This window comes from Labrus bergylta, chromosome 20, assembly GCF_963930695.1.
Source record: "Labrus bergylta chromosome 20, fLabBer1.1, whole genome shotgun sequence".
NCBI classification, from domain to species: Eukaryota; Metazoa; Chordata; class Actinopteri; order Labriformes; family Labridae; genus Labrus; species Labrus bergylta.
In genome coordinates, this window is record NC_089214.1 from 19,182,385 (window position 1) to 19,199,304 (window position 16,920).

The window sequence follows — 16,920 nt, forward strand, 5'->3', positions numbered from 1 at the left end:
AACAAAATATAGAAACAAACAATCTGCACACTTTGTCATATTGTGAATTATTTTAGTGCCTCCACGAGATAAGAGGCAGGAAAGCAATATGTCAAATTGGAAAAATCAACACCAGGTAGAGATCCATTATTCAGCCTCAAAATGGCACATTTAAAAAAAAAAAAACTGATTCAAGCTATTTTAGAGCTACCAGACTTTATTTATTTTCTTATTATTGTGTTAGTGTTACTGCATGGATCTTGATTACTATAGGGGAATTTCCCTTTCTCTTACCCTCCTCCACAGGGAGGAGTCAGATATCACCCACATGTTTTTTTTTCTGGGTTTAGTCCTTTCCTCAAGGCCTCGAAAACAGAAGGACTGAAAGATTTAAGTGAGAATATTCACGTGTCTACACAGGTGCTAGGGGTTATCTTACATTACAAAGGTGTGCATGCACAACACGTTTCCATGTAATGCAAATGATGAAGTGAACAAGAAAGCCGAGGAAACTGGTCACTTCCCTTAGATTTTGTTTGATTGGTGTTTTGTTTTGTTTTCCACTCTGATGTTGATATTGTGTATGCACCAAGGAAGCATTTCATACATAGTCAGACTAAACCATTAGGCAATAGCCACAGTCAACAGTAGTGCCAGCATGCTCTATTTGTCCTGAGTAGTTTTTCCTTTCACCTTTCAGTTACCAGATAAAGAAGTGTGTGTAGCATTTGATGATGAGGCTATAAATAAAAGAAAGATACAAATGCTCACTATGGTGTAATCCACTATATGTAGTTTATTTGTATCTTGTGAATCAATATCAGCGTCAACACTTCATACTCTTTATTAATTGACTTACTCTAAAAGCACTTGTGGCTGTTTCCCAGCCCCCACATTTAGCTGTTTGTCTGCTGAGCCAAATACATCCACACACACCTGGTATTTTTGCAGGTATGTTTCAGGGCAGGTTCTGGGTGTGGGAGGAGTCAAGACCTTATTTATAATGCTGGGGGATGGATGGGGTTTTTCTGTTGCCATCGAGACCTTTGTTGCAGACTGCAGGTGCTGCTTTATCTGTCCTATTCATTCCTGGGAGGGAGGGAGTAACATTCACAAACAACACATGAACAGCGTACAGGAATCCTACACCTTAGTGCATTTTGAAAGCAACACAGAGGAAGGAGCTACCAATAGAAACTACCAACTCATCACTTCTGGAACTATTAAACTGTGGTCAGTGCATGCATTATACTACTGCATACAACACAAATGATTGGTGTTTTCAAACTTACAAAATTTGCCAATCAGCATGGCTTTCATAAAACCAGCTTGCAGGATGATTCAAATTGTTGGTATGTCAATCGAATCCTTTGTTTTAATATGAATTGATTCAAATTGAATTAGTGTTCCTAGCTGTACAATGATCTGAAATCAGTACTGTATCCTTCCTACAAGTCTGTAAAGATGATGTCCAAGTTGTAAGGCTTTGAGAAGTTTGAATGTTTTCATTATTACAATGCAACTTTTTTAGTCTTACAGCTCTAACTGGCTGCCACGCTTAATTACTTGTGAATGCTTCTAGTTTAATTCTACTTACATTTACTTTATGTAAACCACACTGTGCTTATGTCAAGCTGAATTGGCTTGGTTTCGTAAATTTATACTTTTAGAAATCAGTAAGTATTTACTCTAATGTTATTAAGAACGTTGATAGTATCTAACTGCTGTTTGTCGTGGCGTATTTCCAACTGAACAGGGATAGAACCAATCACAAGACAGAAGGCGAGACATCGTTATGTAACCCAGGGATAAATCCCAGAGTTAAAATCAAATAAACTAAAGTTAAAATATACATCGTAGTAGAAACCCCACAGTTACTACAAAAGAAGCTATGTCACTTTAAGAAAGTAATGTTGTCATAGTTTAGTAGAAACACTAATGTTACTATAATATAAGCTGTGTCACTTTAAGAAAATCACATTTGGATAGTTTGTTTGAAACGTACGTCCCTCAACACGAGGCAAGACAGACTATCTTGTATGTCTTATGTGTGTTCTTGTTACCTTCCTCTAAAAAACATGTCATCACACTAGAGTCATTTAATTCATTTTGTGTACAAGGAAGCAAGATAAGGTAGGTTCATTTACAGGACATATAAACTTAAATGAGCAATAATAGTAATAAGATTAACGTGAGTTCTAAGAGAAGAACCCAGGGCGCTGTATCTCCTACTAGTTGATACAAAGGAAGCGCTACAGTTAGTTTCGACAAAGCTTTTTAATTGGTTGAAAAATGAGTAAATGCCCCTGAGTGCAGGGTGAGTCATCAGATAATTTATATGTTTTACAGGAAGATAAAATAATTGTTTTGATGTATAAAAAAAAAAAAGCTAAAGACCCAGCTCTTTCATGAATACCTACTAACTTAATGATGATGGTCTCCATATTATTGATGATGATGATGGTAATGACGATGGTTTTTGTTTGATAACGATGACTTGTAAGATGGTTTCTATACTGATTAGAGCTCTCAAGAACTGCCCTCAATGTTGTGCTTTGCCTCTGGTCACTTCCTGTCAGCACCTGTGTGTCCAATCAGACTCAAAGCTGATCATTTGCTCTTACTGACATTGTTCCCTTTTTTCTAGATCCTTGCTTGTGTTGTCCTTACTCTCTGATGTACATCACTTTGGATAAAAGCGTCTGCTAAGTGAATTGTCGAAATGAATGAATGAATTTGGCAAATAATGACAGATAAATGAACATTTACCAAAGGAACGCTGGATTAAAACCAGGAACATGTATTTTTAATATCATGGGGACTCTAAACTGGGAGCATAAACTGTGGTTAATATTGGATGTCAAACCATCATTGAGGAGTTTTGAATATTTATGAAACTGGTTTAATTTATTACTCATGCCGGTGCTAGCTCAAGCTAACGTCCTGTTACTGAGCTAGTGGAGGTGCGAGCTACTGTTAGCATAATTGTTTGTGATGTTACATGTTGAATTTTCTAAACAAAATAACTTGCAGCAGAGTGAAATCCATTGCTTCTTGGTTGTTATAGTTTTTTATTAAATTGCCACAAATGTGTAGTCTACATTACAACAAGCGTCCCACAAACATCTGTATTGAAAATAAACAAGGATAATAATCGAGCACAGATTGAAATCGTTTTTCAATTGCTCCAATCATGATCAAGGTCCCTATGAAGCGAGATGTACTGGTTTTATACACAGGGGCCGCAAATATTGGCACAGAATTATAGTTGATCATTGCCGATTTTAGCTTTTCATGTTTTCTTTTTTCTAAAGCTCTCTTGAGGATCTTTCACATCAATGATTATGGATAAATCCCCAAACTGCTGCACAGAGCACCTACACTCCTCAGAAAACATCCTCTGCTGCTACATTAGTTATGATGGCTTCAAATGTGAACTTTATCGTCTTTAGCTTTGGCTTCTCAATATGAACAGTTTCATGTAATTGGCCACTCGTGTTAAAAATACTTGTACTATCCCTTGGTGAATTCATTAATGTACATTTTAAAGACTTTGCCATTAGCAATTCATCATCATAGACATCTTGTGATGTTAAATGTACAACAAAACAGGTACAGTAATTAGGCAAAGTCAATTTAATGAATAAAACGTCTGGCAAAGGCTTCTGCAGAATTTTCTAAATTTGATCCCAATTTAGAACGTGCTTAATAGGTTTCCCTTCTGTTTTTTTATATCAAGCATTAGGGTACGTTACATTTGAGGCATTACCTATCATCAATTAGCATAATGCCACTAGGTGCAGGGATTTGCATTTTAACACCTTGAGGATTTAAGACGGTTGCAGCTATGGCAAACAAGGTGACAAAGCATTCTGCTGTGGGAGCAGAATAGGGCTTTGAAGCGAGTCAGCTTACTATAAAACAAAGCTATAATTTAGAATTACGGGTCCAGAGGGTTTAATAGACCCTGCACAAATTCCCAGCAGCACCTCACTTTGCAAATCATAGGGGCGACTGAACCTGCCACTTTGTTGTTCACATGCACAAGAATTATTTTTAAAAGATAGAGTAAGATAAAAAGGAAGTTGCTGACAGGAGTTGGGGAAAAAATGGAGAAAACAAGTGATGTTAAGTGAATGAAAGGTAATCAGATGAATAAAGTTGGATTGTACCTGGCTGGTGGGGTTATAGCACAAGTTTTTCTAAAATAACTTTCAGCTTCTGAATTTATGTACTGCTGCATTTTCATATCCCACACAGTATGTGGTGAGGCTTCAGATAAAGGAATTTCCTGCTGTGGGATCAATGAACTACTACTACAAGTACTACATATGTATGAGTTGGGGGCTTGCGTTTGGCCCCTGAGTGAATATGTGTGTTTGTGGGTGTATGAGTGAGGGAGAAAGGAAGATGGAGGAAGCAAGAACATAAATGTATGTACAAGAGGAAGACAGGGAGGGGGATACAGAAAGAGTGTGCATATTTATGAGTGAGTGGTTGCTGTAAAAAAAGCTGATGGAGTGAGAGAGAAATGAAATGCATTGTGCTCTGTGGTGTTGGGGAGGTGAGGGGATTGAGGTTGGAGACTCGAGATAGCGACTGGGGATCAACTCATTCAGAGCTTCAAATGGCTTTGAGAAAACCAATCAAACCAGCATACACTCTGAGGCTCATTCACTCTCTCTCTCTCTCTGGGTTCCACACATGCACACGTGCTCGGCCCTACATACACAATCTCTTAGGTGTGGCAGAGTTCACAGCACTATTGATCTGCTTGTATGTAGCTGTGATTAACTTGAATGCAACACACATACACATGCGCATGCAAATGCTAAGACCCATTTGTAGCTGTTTTGAAATCTCATCCGTCTGGCTCATAGCTAGATGATATGAAACTCTAAGTCAGCTACTTAAATCACTGCATCACCACACATGCAGTCACAGTCAGGTTTTGGTAAATAGTGATGCATTCAGGGACAGTCAGATGAAAGGGATGCACTCACACTGCCTCCATAAACTCAAAGTCTGCACGGAGATGACAGCAGCACAGAGTTTAACGCACAAGTAAATACACATGTGCATCCAGAATATCTGTTGTAGAGTTAAAAATGATTAAATCGTTTTCATTATAATGTAGAAGCAGTGTATGACTTAATTGTGTTGAAGTAATCTGTAAATCGTGGTTTGTACTCTTTTACTATCAGGGCTCGACATTATCACTGGAACCCTGGCCATACATACGATTTGAAAGACTTATGGTCAGCACATTCGTCTGGCCTGGGCGGGTCAGTTAAAATACTGCCTTAAAAAAAAAAAAAAAACAGTAGCGCACACAGTAGGCTTCTGGTGATTTTTGTGAGATCACCTTGGTATTTCTATAACACCAACATTTCATAAGTGCACTCGCCCACTTGTGTATCATAGTTCAAAGGCAGCTGCCGGCGACAGCTTAGTTGCTGTCACTCCCTTGAGTGCGCTCAGCACACTCGAATTGTACACTCAGACACAGATTGTAGTACAAATTTCTCTGATAAACCGGTCAAATTTTTTTAAAACCCAGCCAAAAGCCGGCACATAATCAAACTTTGAAGACAAGAAAATCACCAGAAACGTCAAGTGGGAGTGACAGTGACTATGTAAACACAAGGGAGAAAGCGTTTCGGCCACACTGGCGAGACCACTGGAGTTGGCAGGAACATGATGCAACTAAAAACTCAGGTTGGGTTAGGATGCTATGTGCTCCTTCTCAAGGTCTAACTCACTAAGTATGTAGGGTTAATGACCAGTTGTTACAGTGGTTGGGTCAGTGATTTTAAAATATCTAACTTAATGTCAAACTCTGATGCATATAATGTATTTATCTGTTTCCTATGCAGTCAGTGAAGTCTTTATTCTGTAGAGCTGATAAAGATCAATATATGCCAAATATGTGACTTCCTAAAGTGCACCTTTAATTATTAAATGTGAATGTTTTTTCCCATAAACGTGTCATCATTTTGTCACCAAGTTTTTTCAGGTACCAGCTTCCCTGCAGATAAAACCGAACTTCACATTTGTTTACATTTTAGTCCATCCACTCTGCAAAGATTAGGGTTCCTTTTCATTGTGAACATTTCCTTGTGCTTCATGTAACTGACAACTCTCCTGCACCAAACAGCGAGCAGGATTCGAGGGCTTTATTGCTCCCACATTTAGAACACTTTGAACCAGTCACTCTGCCTGACATCTTTTCTCACCTGTCAATCACATTCACATTAATGATCACAGTTCATTTTAACTGTCACATAGCCGTCTCCCAGCCCTGAGCTGTTTTCATGACCTGCGGCTGACAATGCAGCGCTTCTCCCGAAACAAGCACGCTGCGGTGCCAAACAACTTTTTCTTAGTAATGAAACAGTTTCACATCTGGAAGGAGTATGTAATGGTTGACTACTGTACATAAAAAAAGGATACTTCTGGCTTTTACAGCTTAGATAGCTTACTATGCTTCCACTAATTAGATGTGAAGGAAAACAAATTTAGTGTTTTTTTTGATGCCTCTGAAGTAATGCACTGTCTTACCCAGTCTAACACTTTGTCTTTGTGTATCTCTTCAGGAGCTTCAGTTTGAACGCCTGACAAGGGAACTAGAGGCTGAACGTCAGATTGTCGCCACCCAGCTGGAGAGATGCAAGCTGGGATCAGAGGCTGGAAGCATGAGCAGCATAAGGTAATTTTCAAACATTTGTCTGTATGTGTGTTTGTGTATGTGTGCGTGAGTGAGTAAGTGTAAACCCGTCTTTATGTTTGCTGGTTAGGTTTTTGTGTCGAAAGGTTATTTCTGTCCGTGTGTTCCCTTCTCTTGCATGGCATATCAATATCTGTATATACTTTCTATACTTTCTGCTATACTTTCTTTTGGTACTTTTGATTTAAAACTTTTCAGTACAAGAATTTCCAGACGTGATGTACTTTTTGTCGGTCAAATGTGACTACAGTGTAAATGACTGAGAGAGTGTGATTCAAACTGACAAAATTAAAAACTAAATAAATATATATAAATTCAATATTTAAGATATCTTTAAATATCTGTTGTGTACACTCTGAGTCTGAATTTGTCAAAATAAATACAGTATATAATACTTAATATATGGATATCAATGAACAATTTGCCATGATAAATATGAACTTAAACTTCATTGTTAATATTTACATGAAAGTTTGACAAACTGTGCATTCCAAAATGTGACCTACCCTTGTGGTCTTCCTTTAACAAAACCATTAAGTATCGAGTATCAAACAAGTATTATTTCAGTATCGAGTATTGTGAGGTTAAACTTAGTATTGGTATTAAGTCAAAATGTTGGTATTGTGACAACGCTAGTGTTCCCTTTACCAAATGTGGAAGTGTATCATTTCAGATGAAAAGGCTCCCTGGACTTCCTGACACTAAAGCTGACTGCACTTTAACACCCCCTTGCACATGCACTTTCATATTCACACCAAAGCATACACAGCATGGCTGTTTTCTTCTGAGACCTGTGGAGTGATGAGATTGGACAAGAACAGTTTTCTCCCTGCCGTGAGGTGGATTTATCAGCTGAATGGATGGGGAAGTAAACATACACATCAATGGTGATGGATGGTGTAAAATAACACTGAACTTGTGGTTTGCTTTACATGTATACTACATACACAGCTAGACATGTATCTTAACAATTTGAAACATGATACTGTAACACAAGAAATGCACAAACATGTACCCTCTCATATGTACTGACTCGCACACTATCACACTATGATAGTCGCTGAAGGCTTGACATGACAGACATATTAACACAACCCTTGGCTTGCTATACGTGTGGCAACACACACCGCCACTCACAGTTGAACATGGTCATAAAAAGTCCCACAGCTTTGCAACAGAGACTAGGGTCAAAACGTTGTTCCACATTTTTCTGAAACGCATTTTTATCATATTTACCATTTTAATTCGCATATGAGCCACATCCCTGAAACTCTTCAAAATACTTCATTATGTTCCCCAATTAAAAGTCTGACCCTTGTGTTGCAAAAATTGTTTTCAGATGAGGGAAAGAGAGCTCTTAACATAAACAGGAGGTAAAGATGAAGGCATGGTTGGAAGACAGGAGGTTTACAGTATGTGACTAGCATCCTAATTTCAAATGTTTTTTTCTAACAGACAAACCTTGACCTCAATGTCTTCCCTCTGACTAAATCACTGTCCACTCAGATTCTTTCTCATTGAGGATTTGCCTATCTGAAAATAAAAATCCCTAGTTAAAGTTCCATAAAAAGTTGGCGTCATTTTGAGATACTTCTGGTTGTGTATGTTTTTGTGTTTGCATCAATCTGACTGTGATGTCAAAGAGCCAAGTTCATATAAATTCAGCTTCCCTCTGACTCCCTCAGGCAGCTTATTGCATAAGTACACAACCTTTGGTGGAAACAAAAAAAACACTCTTTTGAACTCTGCATCTTTCCAACTGAGCCTAAAAAATACATTTTGGCAAAAGTTTTGAGGATTCCTTCCAAGTTTTCCTTTAAAGTTCAAATAGATGTTATATAAATTTTATAGTGATTCAGAAATACCTTAAACAACCACCATTAAAACAATACTGAAACAAAGCTCTGCATCCATTCAGTTAAAGCTTAAATCAAGTCAACTTGACTCTGCTGTGTGTTTAAATTCAAAGCAATATTCATGCAAATCCAAACCATAAGTAGTAGTTTTAGTAATTATTGAAAATGGCTAAATGATATTATTCAACTTACAGATAACTGTCAACTATTTTAAAAAAAACATGCCACATTCCTTTGACTTATTTTTCAGAGAGAGACATCAAAACCCTTAAAATACATGTTATCTCTAACCTGTTAGTCAGATACAAACATACATTACATTTATTCTATTGTTGTTGTTGTTGTTTTCAGCTCTGAGTGTTTTGGTAATGACGCCATTTCAATACTCCAGATGTTGTTGTTGTTAAAGCGGATCACTTGCCAATAAGTCAAATTCTTTAATACTCAATATATCAAGCTTCTACATCTACCAAAGTTTAAGATTGAAGGCAGAAGTTGTCAATTCTAATCAGTTGTCCTTATTTTCACAAGATCTTTGCTTTGATTTTTTTCCATTTCAGCTCTTCTATTGAACTGTTCTCATCTGTCCTTCTAAATGTGTTGGTTCATAAGCCCAATATTAACCCATCTGATTCACATATATCATTCATTTGATTTTTGACAGGTCCATCTAAATGTCTGAATGAGAGAGCCTATAAAGAAACAAAGAGACTTACTAACAGAACAGTCTTCAGTATATATTTCCAACTCTTAGAGGTCTTTTATCCTCTATTCCCCTTTCCCCTTTTTCCTTATTGACAGCATTTAAAGACTCTCAGCTATTAACACACTTCCTAACACACTCTTCAACAAAGTGCTGTCTGAATTTGTTGATCTGTTACATTTGCTTTAAGCTTGTGGGAGTGTCTGGCTATGCATGTGTTTGTGTCAGCTATAGCTGCTGTCTCACAGTTGCATCATCTCATGGTTATCACATCAGATATGGAGGATTGGCTTTGCTAAGTTTTTTTAAGACAGCTCACTATATGCCTCTTTGTCCACATCAATCCCTGTGCGCACTGGAAGTTGTCATGTGTGATGTGCATTTGTCTTCTTTTTGTGCGAATGCATACACAGCTGCAAGCTCACCTCTGAATTTTCCACACCCCCCATTTTCATTGGGGTTATTCTTTATGCAGATTCTTCTGACAGGACCCCTTTCATTGAATTCTTTCTTGTTCCAGGCCTCTGCAATGTAATTGTGAATGATCAGAGAGAGTCTGATGCTATTCAAAGAGACAGTGCTAACCCTTTCCGTGGTCTCCACCATCACCAATCATTTCCCTCTCCTTCATCAGGGACTCAATGTCAGGCAGCAGCTAAATATAGAGAGTAGTGGCTGGCTTTGAGTGAATAGGCATAATAATAAGTGAAGGAAGGCAGATGAGTTAGTGGAATTGAGAGTAGTAGTTCTGTGTGTAGTGACTTAGGTTGGGAACTGGGTCTTCGGTTCAAGTCCCGGTATGGAAGTTTACGTTCCAGGTTACTTCCTGAGTACTGCTGTTGCCCTTCAGCAAGGCACTTAACCTCCCAACAGCTCTGGCATGCACCCTGTGTAGCAGTTTTTGTCCATTTAATGCATGGCCATAGGTCCTGTTTGTGCATGTGTGTATATCGGACATGTGTGTTTGACTGACCTGTCTTTCAATAATGGAGTGTAAACCAGAATCTCCCCTTGGGGATTAATACAGTATTTGGAAAAAAAAAAAAAAAGACACACTGGGTGTCACAATTCTTCATAATTGAAGAAAAAAATATCCGGTCTTATCCCTTCAAAGGTATTTTTCTCTTTTGGTGACAGTCTATATCCTCTCAGAGAAGGTTACATGTGGTCTTAAAGCTGCAGCCTGCACTCTCTCAGCAGTGGGTCCATTACTCTGCCTTTAAGGTAGAAAGCTACCTGGTACTCTGTTTTTGTGAGTTTCTGTGCATTTTATTTTAGAAGTGTGGGAATTTGTGAATACATTGTTGGTTTATTTTTCCCATGCTTTCCGCTAATGCTGTGTTTGTGGTTGCATGTTTGTGTGTGTACTTGGCATCCTCTGGGAGCCTGCGTGTCCTTACCCGTGTTCCGCTCGATAAAGCAATTCAGGCATCTCCACGGACTCTTCCTCAGAGCTGAGGACCCTAAAAATGCCTGACTGTGGTGCAGAAACCCAGGGCATTACTGGCTAACATCTGTTCACACTGTGAACTGTTGGCATGCGACACAACACTTTACAGAAAGGAAACACACACTGGCACACACAACTGTTCACATGCAGCCACGTACAGTCCAAAAGCCATGCTGAGACTAATTTATCATTTTTCTAACATTAGTGGTAAGTGGCAGCCAGTGGGAAACATTTGCTCCCACTGTCTTTTCTGTCTGACTGGCTGCAGCTCAAAGTATTTAGTGCTCTTTTAAAGGGCTACACCACTGCATTTATGGTATGTTTTACTATAATATAAATGCCAATTTAGCAGGGACACAGCAACACATATGATTAAGTAAAGAATAAGAAATGACTGATGAAGAATGATTTTTCATGTGTAATTAGTCTTCCCTGAGTGTAAAGAGGATCACCAATAATTACATCTGGGTAGACATTAAGAGGAATAAATTCAAGTTCAAGTTATTGTCTATATTTAAGTATATGTACACACAACAGTAACTGCCGTTTAAAAAATAGAACAATGGAATTCTTAGATCTCCAGCTCCCTCCAATGAGGCTCATATAATCCATTGGAAAGACAACCAAGCAATTAAAAAGTGAGAATTCAAGAAATAAAGAAAACAATAGTGCCAAAGTAAATACAAAGGATTCATTTATTATGATTTAAACAGTCTCATTGCCTCTGGGATGAAGCTTGTATTTACCCTGGCAGTAGGGAGACTGTGTGCAGCAATGTGTCTGGACAGTTGCAGTCCAAATATTTTGTTACCGAAGTAAAGGGGTAGATTACTATAGGCAGCACTTGTAGCGATCCTTCATGAATTTAAGTTGTATATCCTGTTGATGTGCTGAGCATTTCAATTGAGGGCACTATGATTGCTGTATACTGGTCATGTATAGGACATCCTTAGCAATAACTCTTTATGAGGTGGGATCTGTCTGTGATGGTGTACTAAAGCTGGATTGATTCAAACCACAAGAAATCAACACACAGCGACAAACAGGTTGTTTAAAAATACAAAAAAATGACAGAATTAACTTGTTTCACAGGTTCCTCTCCAGTGTTTTGGCAGCTCACTGTGATAAGGCAGATTAAAGCATAATGCTGTGACCCTATGGGTTTCATCGGCCTTGTTGTGACCTTGCTGGGCATTGTGGGACATATTATTGGTGCTTTAAGGTACTGCCCATATACTGTTGAGAAAACAAAATATATCTGGCTACTTAGCTTCTCATAACTTGGGGCAGTAGATTACCCAGGCTATCGATGAGTTGTCAGGAAAGCTTATAAATTCACTGGACACATGACATTATGTTTGTATTCCACTAGCTACAGGCAAACATAGTACCAGCTTTATGCATTGTAGGCAACTATTATTATCCATGCAAATATCACACGACAGACGATAACATAAAAACTGTTGTGCTTTAGAAACAATGAATTCAGCATGAGAGAGATTGCAGCTGCTGAGAAGCCATGTCATTAAAGAAAAAGGAGTAGCACACAGAAGTCCATTATAATTTGCCAATTATTTCAAAGCGGAAAGGTCATGTCAGATAACAGGAATCCCAGCTGAGGAAGGCAGACCCTCAGTTGGTATGCAGATGGTGAGCCAAGTTGAGCGAAACAAATGTGACCTCTAAATGAGTGTTGTGTTGTTTAATGGAATTGTTAGCGTTTAGTGGAGAGATATGGGCCAATTTACCATTTGAGAAGTGCGAGGAAGCAAAACATGGAGAAAGAATTAGGCAAAGTCAGAAAGGACAGGGGGAGTGGAGGAAAGAGACTGAGAAAGAGTAAGATGGCTCATAAATAGCTTTCATTATGTTGTTGTAGCAACAGAAATCAGCTGATTGAATGATTTATTATTTTCCTTTTTTTCCCAGTTTGCTCTTTCTCTTTTTTTGTCTTTTCTTTGTTGACTCAATTGTTTTCACCTTTGGCTTTCTCATTCTCTACACCTCTACAGTTTTTCTTTCCATCATCTTTTGTTGTATTTCTGTATTGTTGCCTGGACAGGATTCATTTTCTTGGGTGATATTTCCTTGAATTAAGGATAATATTTACCATACAAAGCTATTAAGACCAACCTAATTGGTCACCAGCAACAGAAAGCGCCCGTGAGAAGCTTTTGCAAAAAAGCTCTTAATGAACACATGCCCTAAATGTTATCAAGAATTATCATTTTGCAATGAAATATAAATAGATGTACAGTAGGGCTGACAAGGCCCCATTCTACACCCTGTAGGTAAGAATACACACAAACATCCCTGTGGTGGGCCATTTGTGGTGTGTATGTGAATCTGAATGACAAAGGCAATGTTGGGAGGTAATTATATGTTTAAGCCAGTAGAAATGTAAGCAAAAGCTTTCATGGTCATGCAGTATGTATCATGTCATGGTCTTAGTGTATGTGACATTAACCCTGCTCTGGAATTGCCAAATAACACATGAATGGATGGATGCTCACCGTTTTTACATAGCCTTGTTTGTTACTCCTTGTGTGTAATACTGTACAATCTGCAGAACTTGTGTGTATATAACAACTTCAGCAGACACTGAAGTTATACATAGAGACACAGACTGAGAGCCAAAAAAGTGTGTGTGAGGGAGAGGGAGAGGGAGAGTAAGAGAGAGGGAGATTGAGGTGTAAAGTTCATGTCCTGAGGCAGTAACAGCTTTCTGATTGTGTTGCTCCGACTTACACATCCGCCCAAAGACCCCTCGGGTAGGTCAGAGAAAGGTAAAGCCTGAGTGTCCTTTTGTGTGTGTGTGTGTGTGTGTGTGTGTGTGTGTGTGTGTGTGTGTGTGTGTGTGTGTGTGTGTGTGTGTGTGTGTGTGTGTGTGTGTGTGTGTGTGTGTGTGTGTGTGTGTGTGTGTGTGTGTGTGTGTGTGTGTGTGTGTGTGCGCGCACAATATGAGAGCCCATGAAACAAGAGAAAGAGGGACAACAAAAGCAGTGAGTCACCACAAACACATGCTTACGCTGCTGTGCGTCTGTGCTGAGTCCCAGAGCGCGTATATGACTATTTATTCTAATCAAGCTGTGACATTTAGTCCCACACCAGTAGGGACCAGCGCCAATCTTTGTGCCGCGTCAACACACATGCACACACATTTCCTCAGCCGGCATCCAAGACTTTTCTCAAGGGGCAAACACACATACCAGACTATAAAGTTCTCGCACCCTGAGGAACAGACATTCACACAACTGGTGTGGGCTGAGTTTTCACACACTTTAGAGAAGACCTCAGCAAAAGACCCCTGATGTAAGGAAAGTGCCTAAAACATTGAGTTGTGTTTGTTAGACTTTTTGTAACTTTATTCCGGTTATTCTTTGGATTATTTATTGTGCTTTCTTCTTTCACTTTAAGACCAACGATTTGCAAAACTGTTCCACTGTTTCTGCCTCTTTGCTTCCTGCCCCAATACTCACGTCATATTCAAAAGAAGTTTTTTAATTTTTTTAAACAAGTGTCTCTTCAGGACTCTAAGTCTACAGACAGGCAGCAGCGCTGTAAGCAGTGTTTTGACCAACAGCGAGGCACATTTTGTCTAGTTGGGCTACTTACAAATACAGTTCAAAGGCAGAAGAAAGAAAAGACAGCCTATCAATCCAGGAAAACCTGATACTAAGCCGAGTGTAACCGTCTGCATCATCCAGGTAATAACTGGTCACACACAGAATCACCAAGGTTTTGAACAAACAAATAATGTCTTTAAAATGATTCTGTTTACTTGTATTACTGCCTTTTGTATCAGACTTTAAACAACTTTCTTAATAAAAAGGGAGTTCAGGCTCATCTAAATGCTTCTGTTATGATTATTATTGGGATTATTTTCATGTGTTTAGCCCAAAGGTAAAGATGGGAAATTATATATTAAGATTTTAGGAGAAGCATTTTTGATGTGCAGTGATATCAAAATGCACTGCTTGAGTCAGTAAGCTGACGTTTTGAAACATAAAATTACAATCTTTCTTGTTTGGGTCGATACGAAAAAAACAAAAACGATCCAATCCACGACAAAAATCCATGGTCTGTTCCCAACCGTGGGATTTGACACCACTACTAATAAAAACAGTCCAGACTCAGTCACTGAGTTTTTTTTGCTCGGCTTTATTTACTGTTTTATTAATAAAACTTGACGTTTATGTGAAATGACTCTGGCTTCTGTTATAGTGTGGATGAATAACGACCGAATACAAGGCTGGTCCTGTTTTATCTGATAAAGCTGCAACTTCAAAGTTTTATGTTATGTAAGTGTATGTCAAAAGAATCAACAATGAAGAAGTTCTTCATTTATTTAATTCTGGATGTAAGTGGCAGACATAGTGGCTGACTGACATGGCCTTTTAGTCCTGCTGATATATACTGGCCAACAATATAACATTGTACATTATTTTCACATTGTTCTGAGTAAAGTTTCACTCAAACATCTTAAGATGTTTCACAGTCACTGTAAACTGGGATATTCTCATTGTTACATTACATTATTGCATCACATTGGTTTAAATACTTTTAGAGACAGGCACTGTACACCCTGTAGATGCATGTTTCCTTTTTTAAAATATTTGATCTCGTTTATTGGACAGGTCCATCATGTTAAGCTTTTAGACTCCATCATAGAGTTATCATTTTACAGCTTTTTTGGTGCTCTCCTTCTGTCTCTGACCACCCTCCTGTTTTTGCCATGGCTAAAATACTATCCAATTACATTCCTTTATCTCACTACACCCCACTCTGGTCTCCTGCGTTGGGTGATAATAGAGGGATCCATCACGCCATTAGCTGCAGGCGGTTTTATAAGCTCAGCAAAACGCTGCATAGAGAGAACTCAAATTATATGCTGGTGCATTATACCTTAAAATACGCCTTGTGTTTGGGCCTCTGTGTTTCTATGTGTGTGTCCGTTTGAGTAATGGTGATACCACAAGTCGTGCTCCCCTCTAATGACTGATGATGCATTTCCAAGAGGAGGCGAGAAAAATGGTGGCAGGTGGCAACATCTCTCACACCGCTGTCGTCCCCATTGTCTATCTTTCTGTCTGCTGCTCTCTCTGTTGTTTCATCTCCCCTTTGAGCTATCTGTCTTTGGTTTTAAATTACATCTTGGCTTTCTGTATTTTAGGGACCACATTCTTTTTCTTCACAGGACACAATTTACTGTATCTAGAAAAACCCTATCTGGCTTTTTGCCTCGAATGACTTGGAAACAAATGTTAGCTTTTGTGCTAGTTTTTTGTTGTTGCAATTAAAGTTTCCCAGAAGGTATTTAGATTTGGGAAAAAAATAAAGGTGATTTCATTTTTGTTGCTGATTGAAAAAAACAATTTTATCTGAGCTTTCTCAACAGGAAAGTCAGGGGTCAAAGTCAGCCAAAGAACAACACTGAATTTTGGGCAGGGAGATTAAGGAATTGATTGTTGCTCAGGGACACTTTAACTACAGCCAATATGTACCCAAGTATAGTAAGAGCGTAAATACAGCATGTCCACACAATGGCTGGTCTCTTGTACATAAGCCAGAATAGTGGATGCTTTGCCACCTCTAAGTGTAAATCATTGAGAGAAAATGAACTCTGAATAAAACCAAATGGGATACCACTAAAGTGACTTTAGTTCTTCATTGTGATGGGCTGCTGTATGAAGCTGATTTTAGACTTCTCTCGCTTTCTTTGACTTGCTGCATCTTTTTATTGATTTGAACAGACCCATCCCACACCTACTTCTACTTATTTACTCATGCTTTTACTTATTTTTCTGCTATAATAACAACAGTTCTAAAAATGTTTTTATTGTTGTTTATAAGAGTTACCCTGTTCGGCGTGGCAGCAGATGGCTGTTGAATTGAGCTCCAGCTGAAATATGTGAAGAAATGTATGGTATGGAATGAGGGACAAGAAGGTCTCAACTTAGTTAATAAATGTGATTCTTGTTTTAGTTCTATAAAAGAAGCCCACCATTTACAGCATACACTAAATAATAACAATGCATGTATAGCCTATATCTTTACAACTGTTTCACATTATTTAACAGTTTACAAAGAAAAGTTATTTAGTTTTTTATACTTTTCCAAAAAACACAAAAGTAAATTTCAGAGATCATATCTGATTAAATTGGGGTTTTTAATACGGGAATAACTGCAACGATGGAACTGACAA

General features: G+C 38.5%; 1 protein-coding gene across 3 annotated transcripts in view; it reads left to right on the top strand.

Moving 5' to 3' along the window:
- ctnnd2a (catenin (cadherin-associated protein), delta 2a) overlaps positions 1 to 16,920 on the top strand; it is a 238,820-nt gene that overhangs the window by 75,912 nt on the left and 145,988 nt on the right. For all 3 annotated transcript variants that reach the window (XM_065948760.1, XM_065948759.1, XM_020641668.3), the window contains exon 3: positions 6,576 to 6,688. In XM_065948760.1, the coding sequence (XP_065804832.1) occupies positions 6,576 to 6,688 (113 nt within the window). The remainder of the gene's footprint in view (positions 1 to 6,575; positions 6,689 to 16,920) is intronic.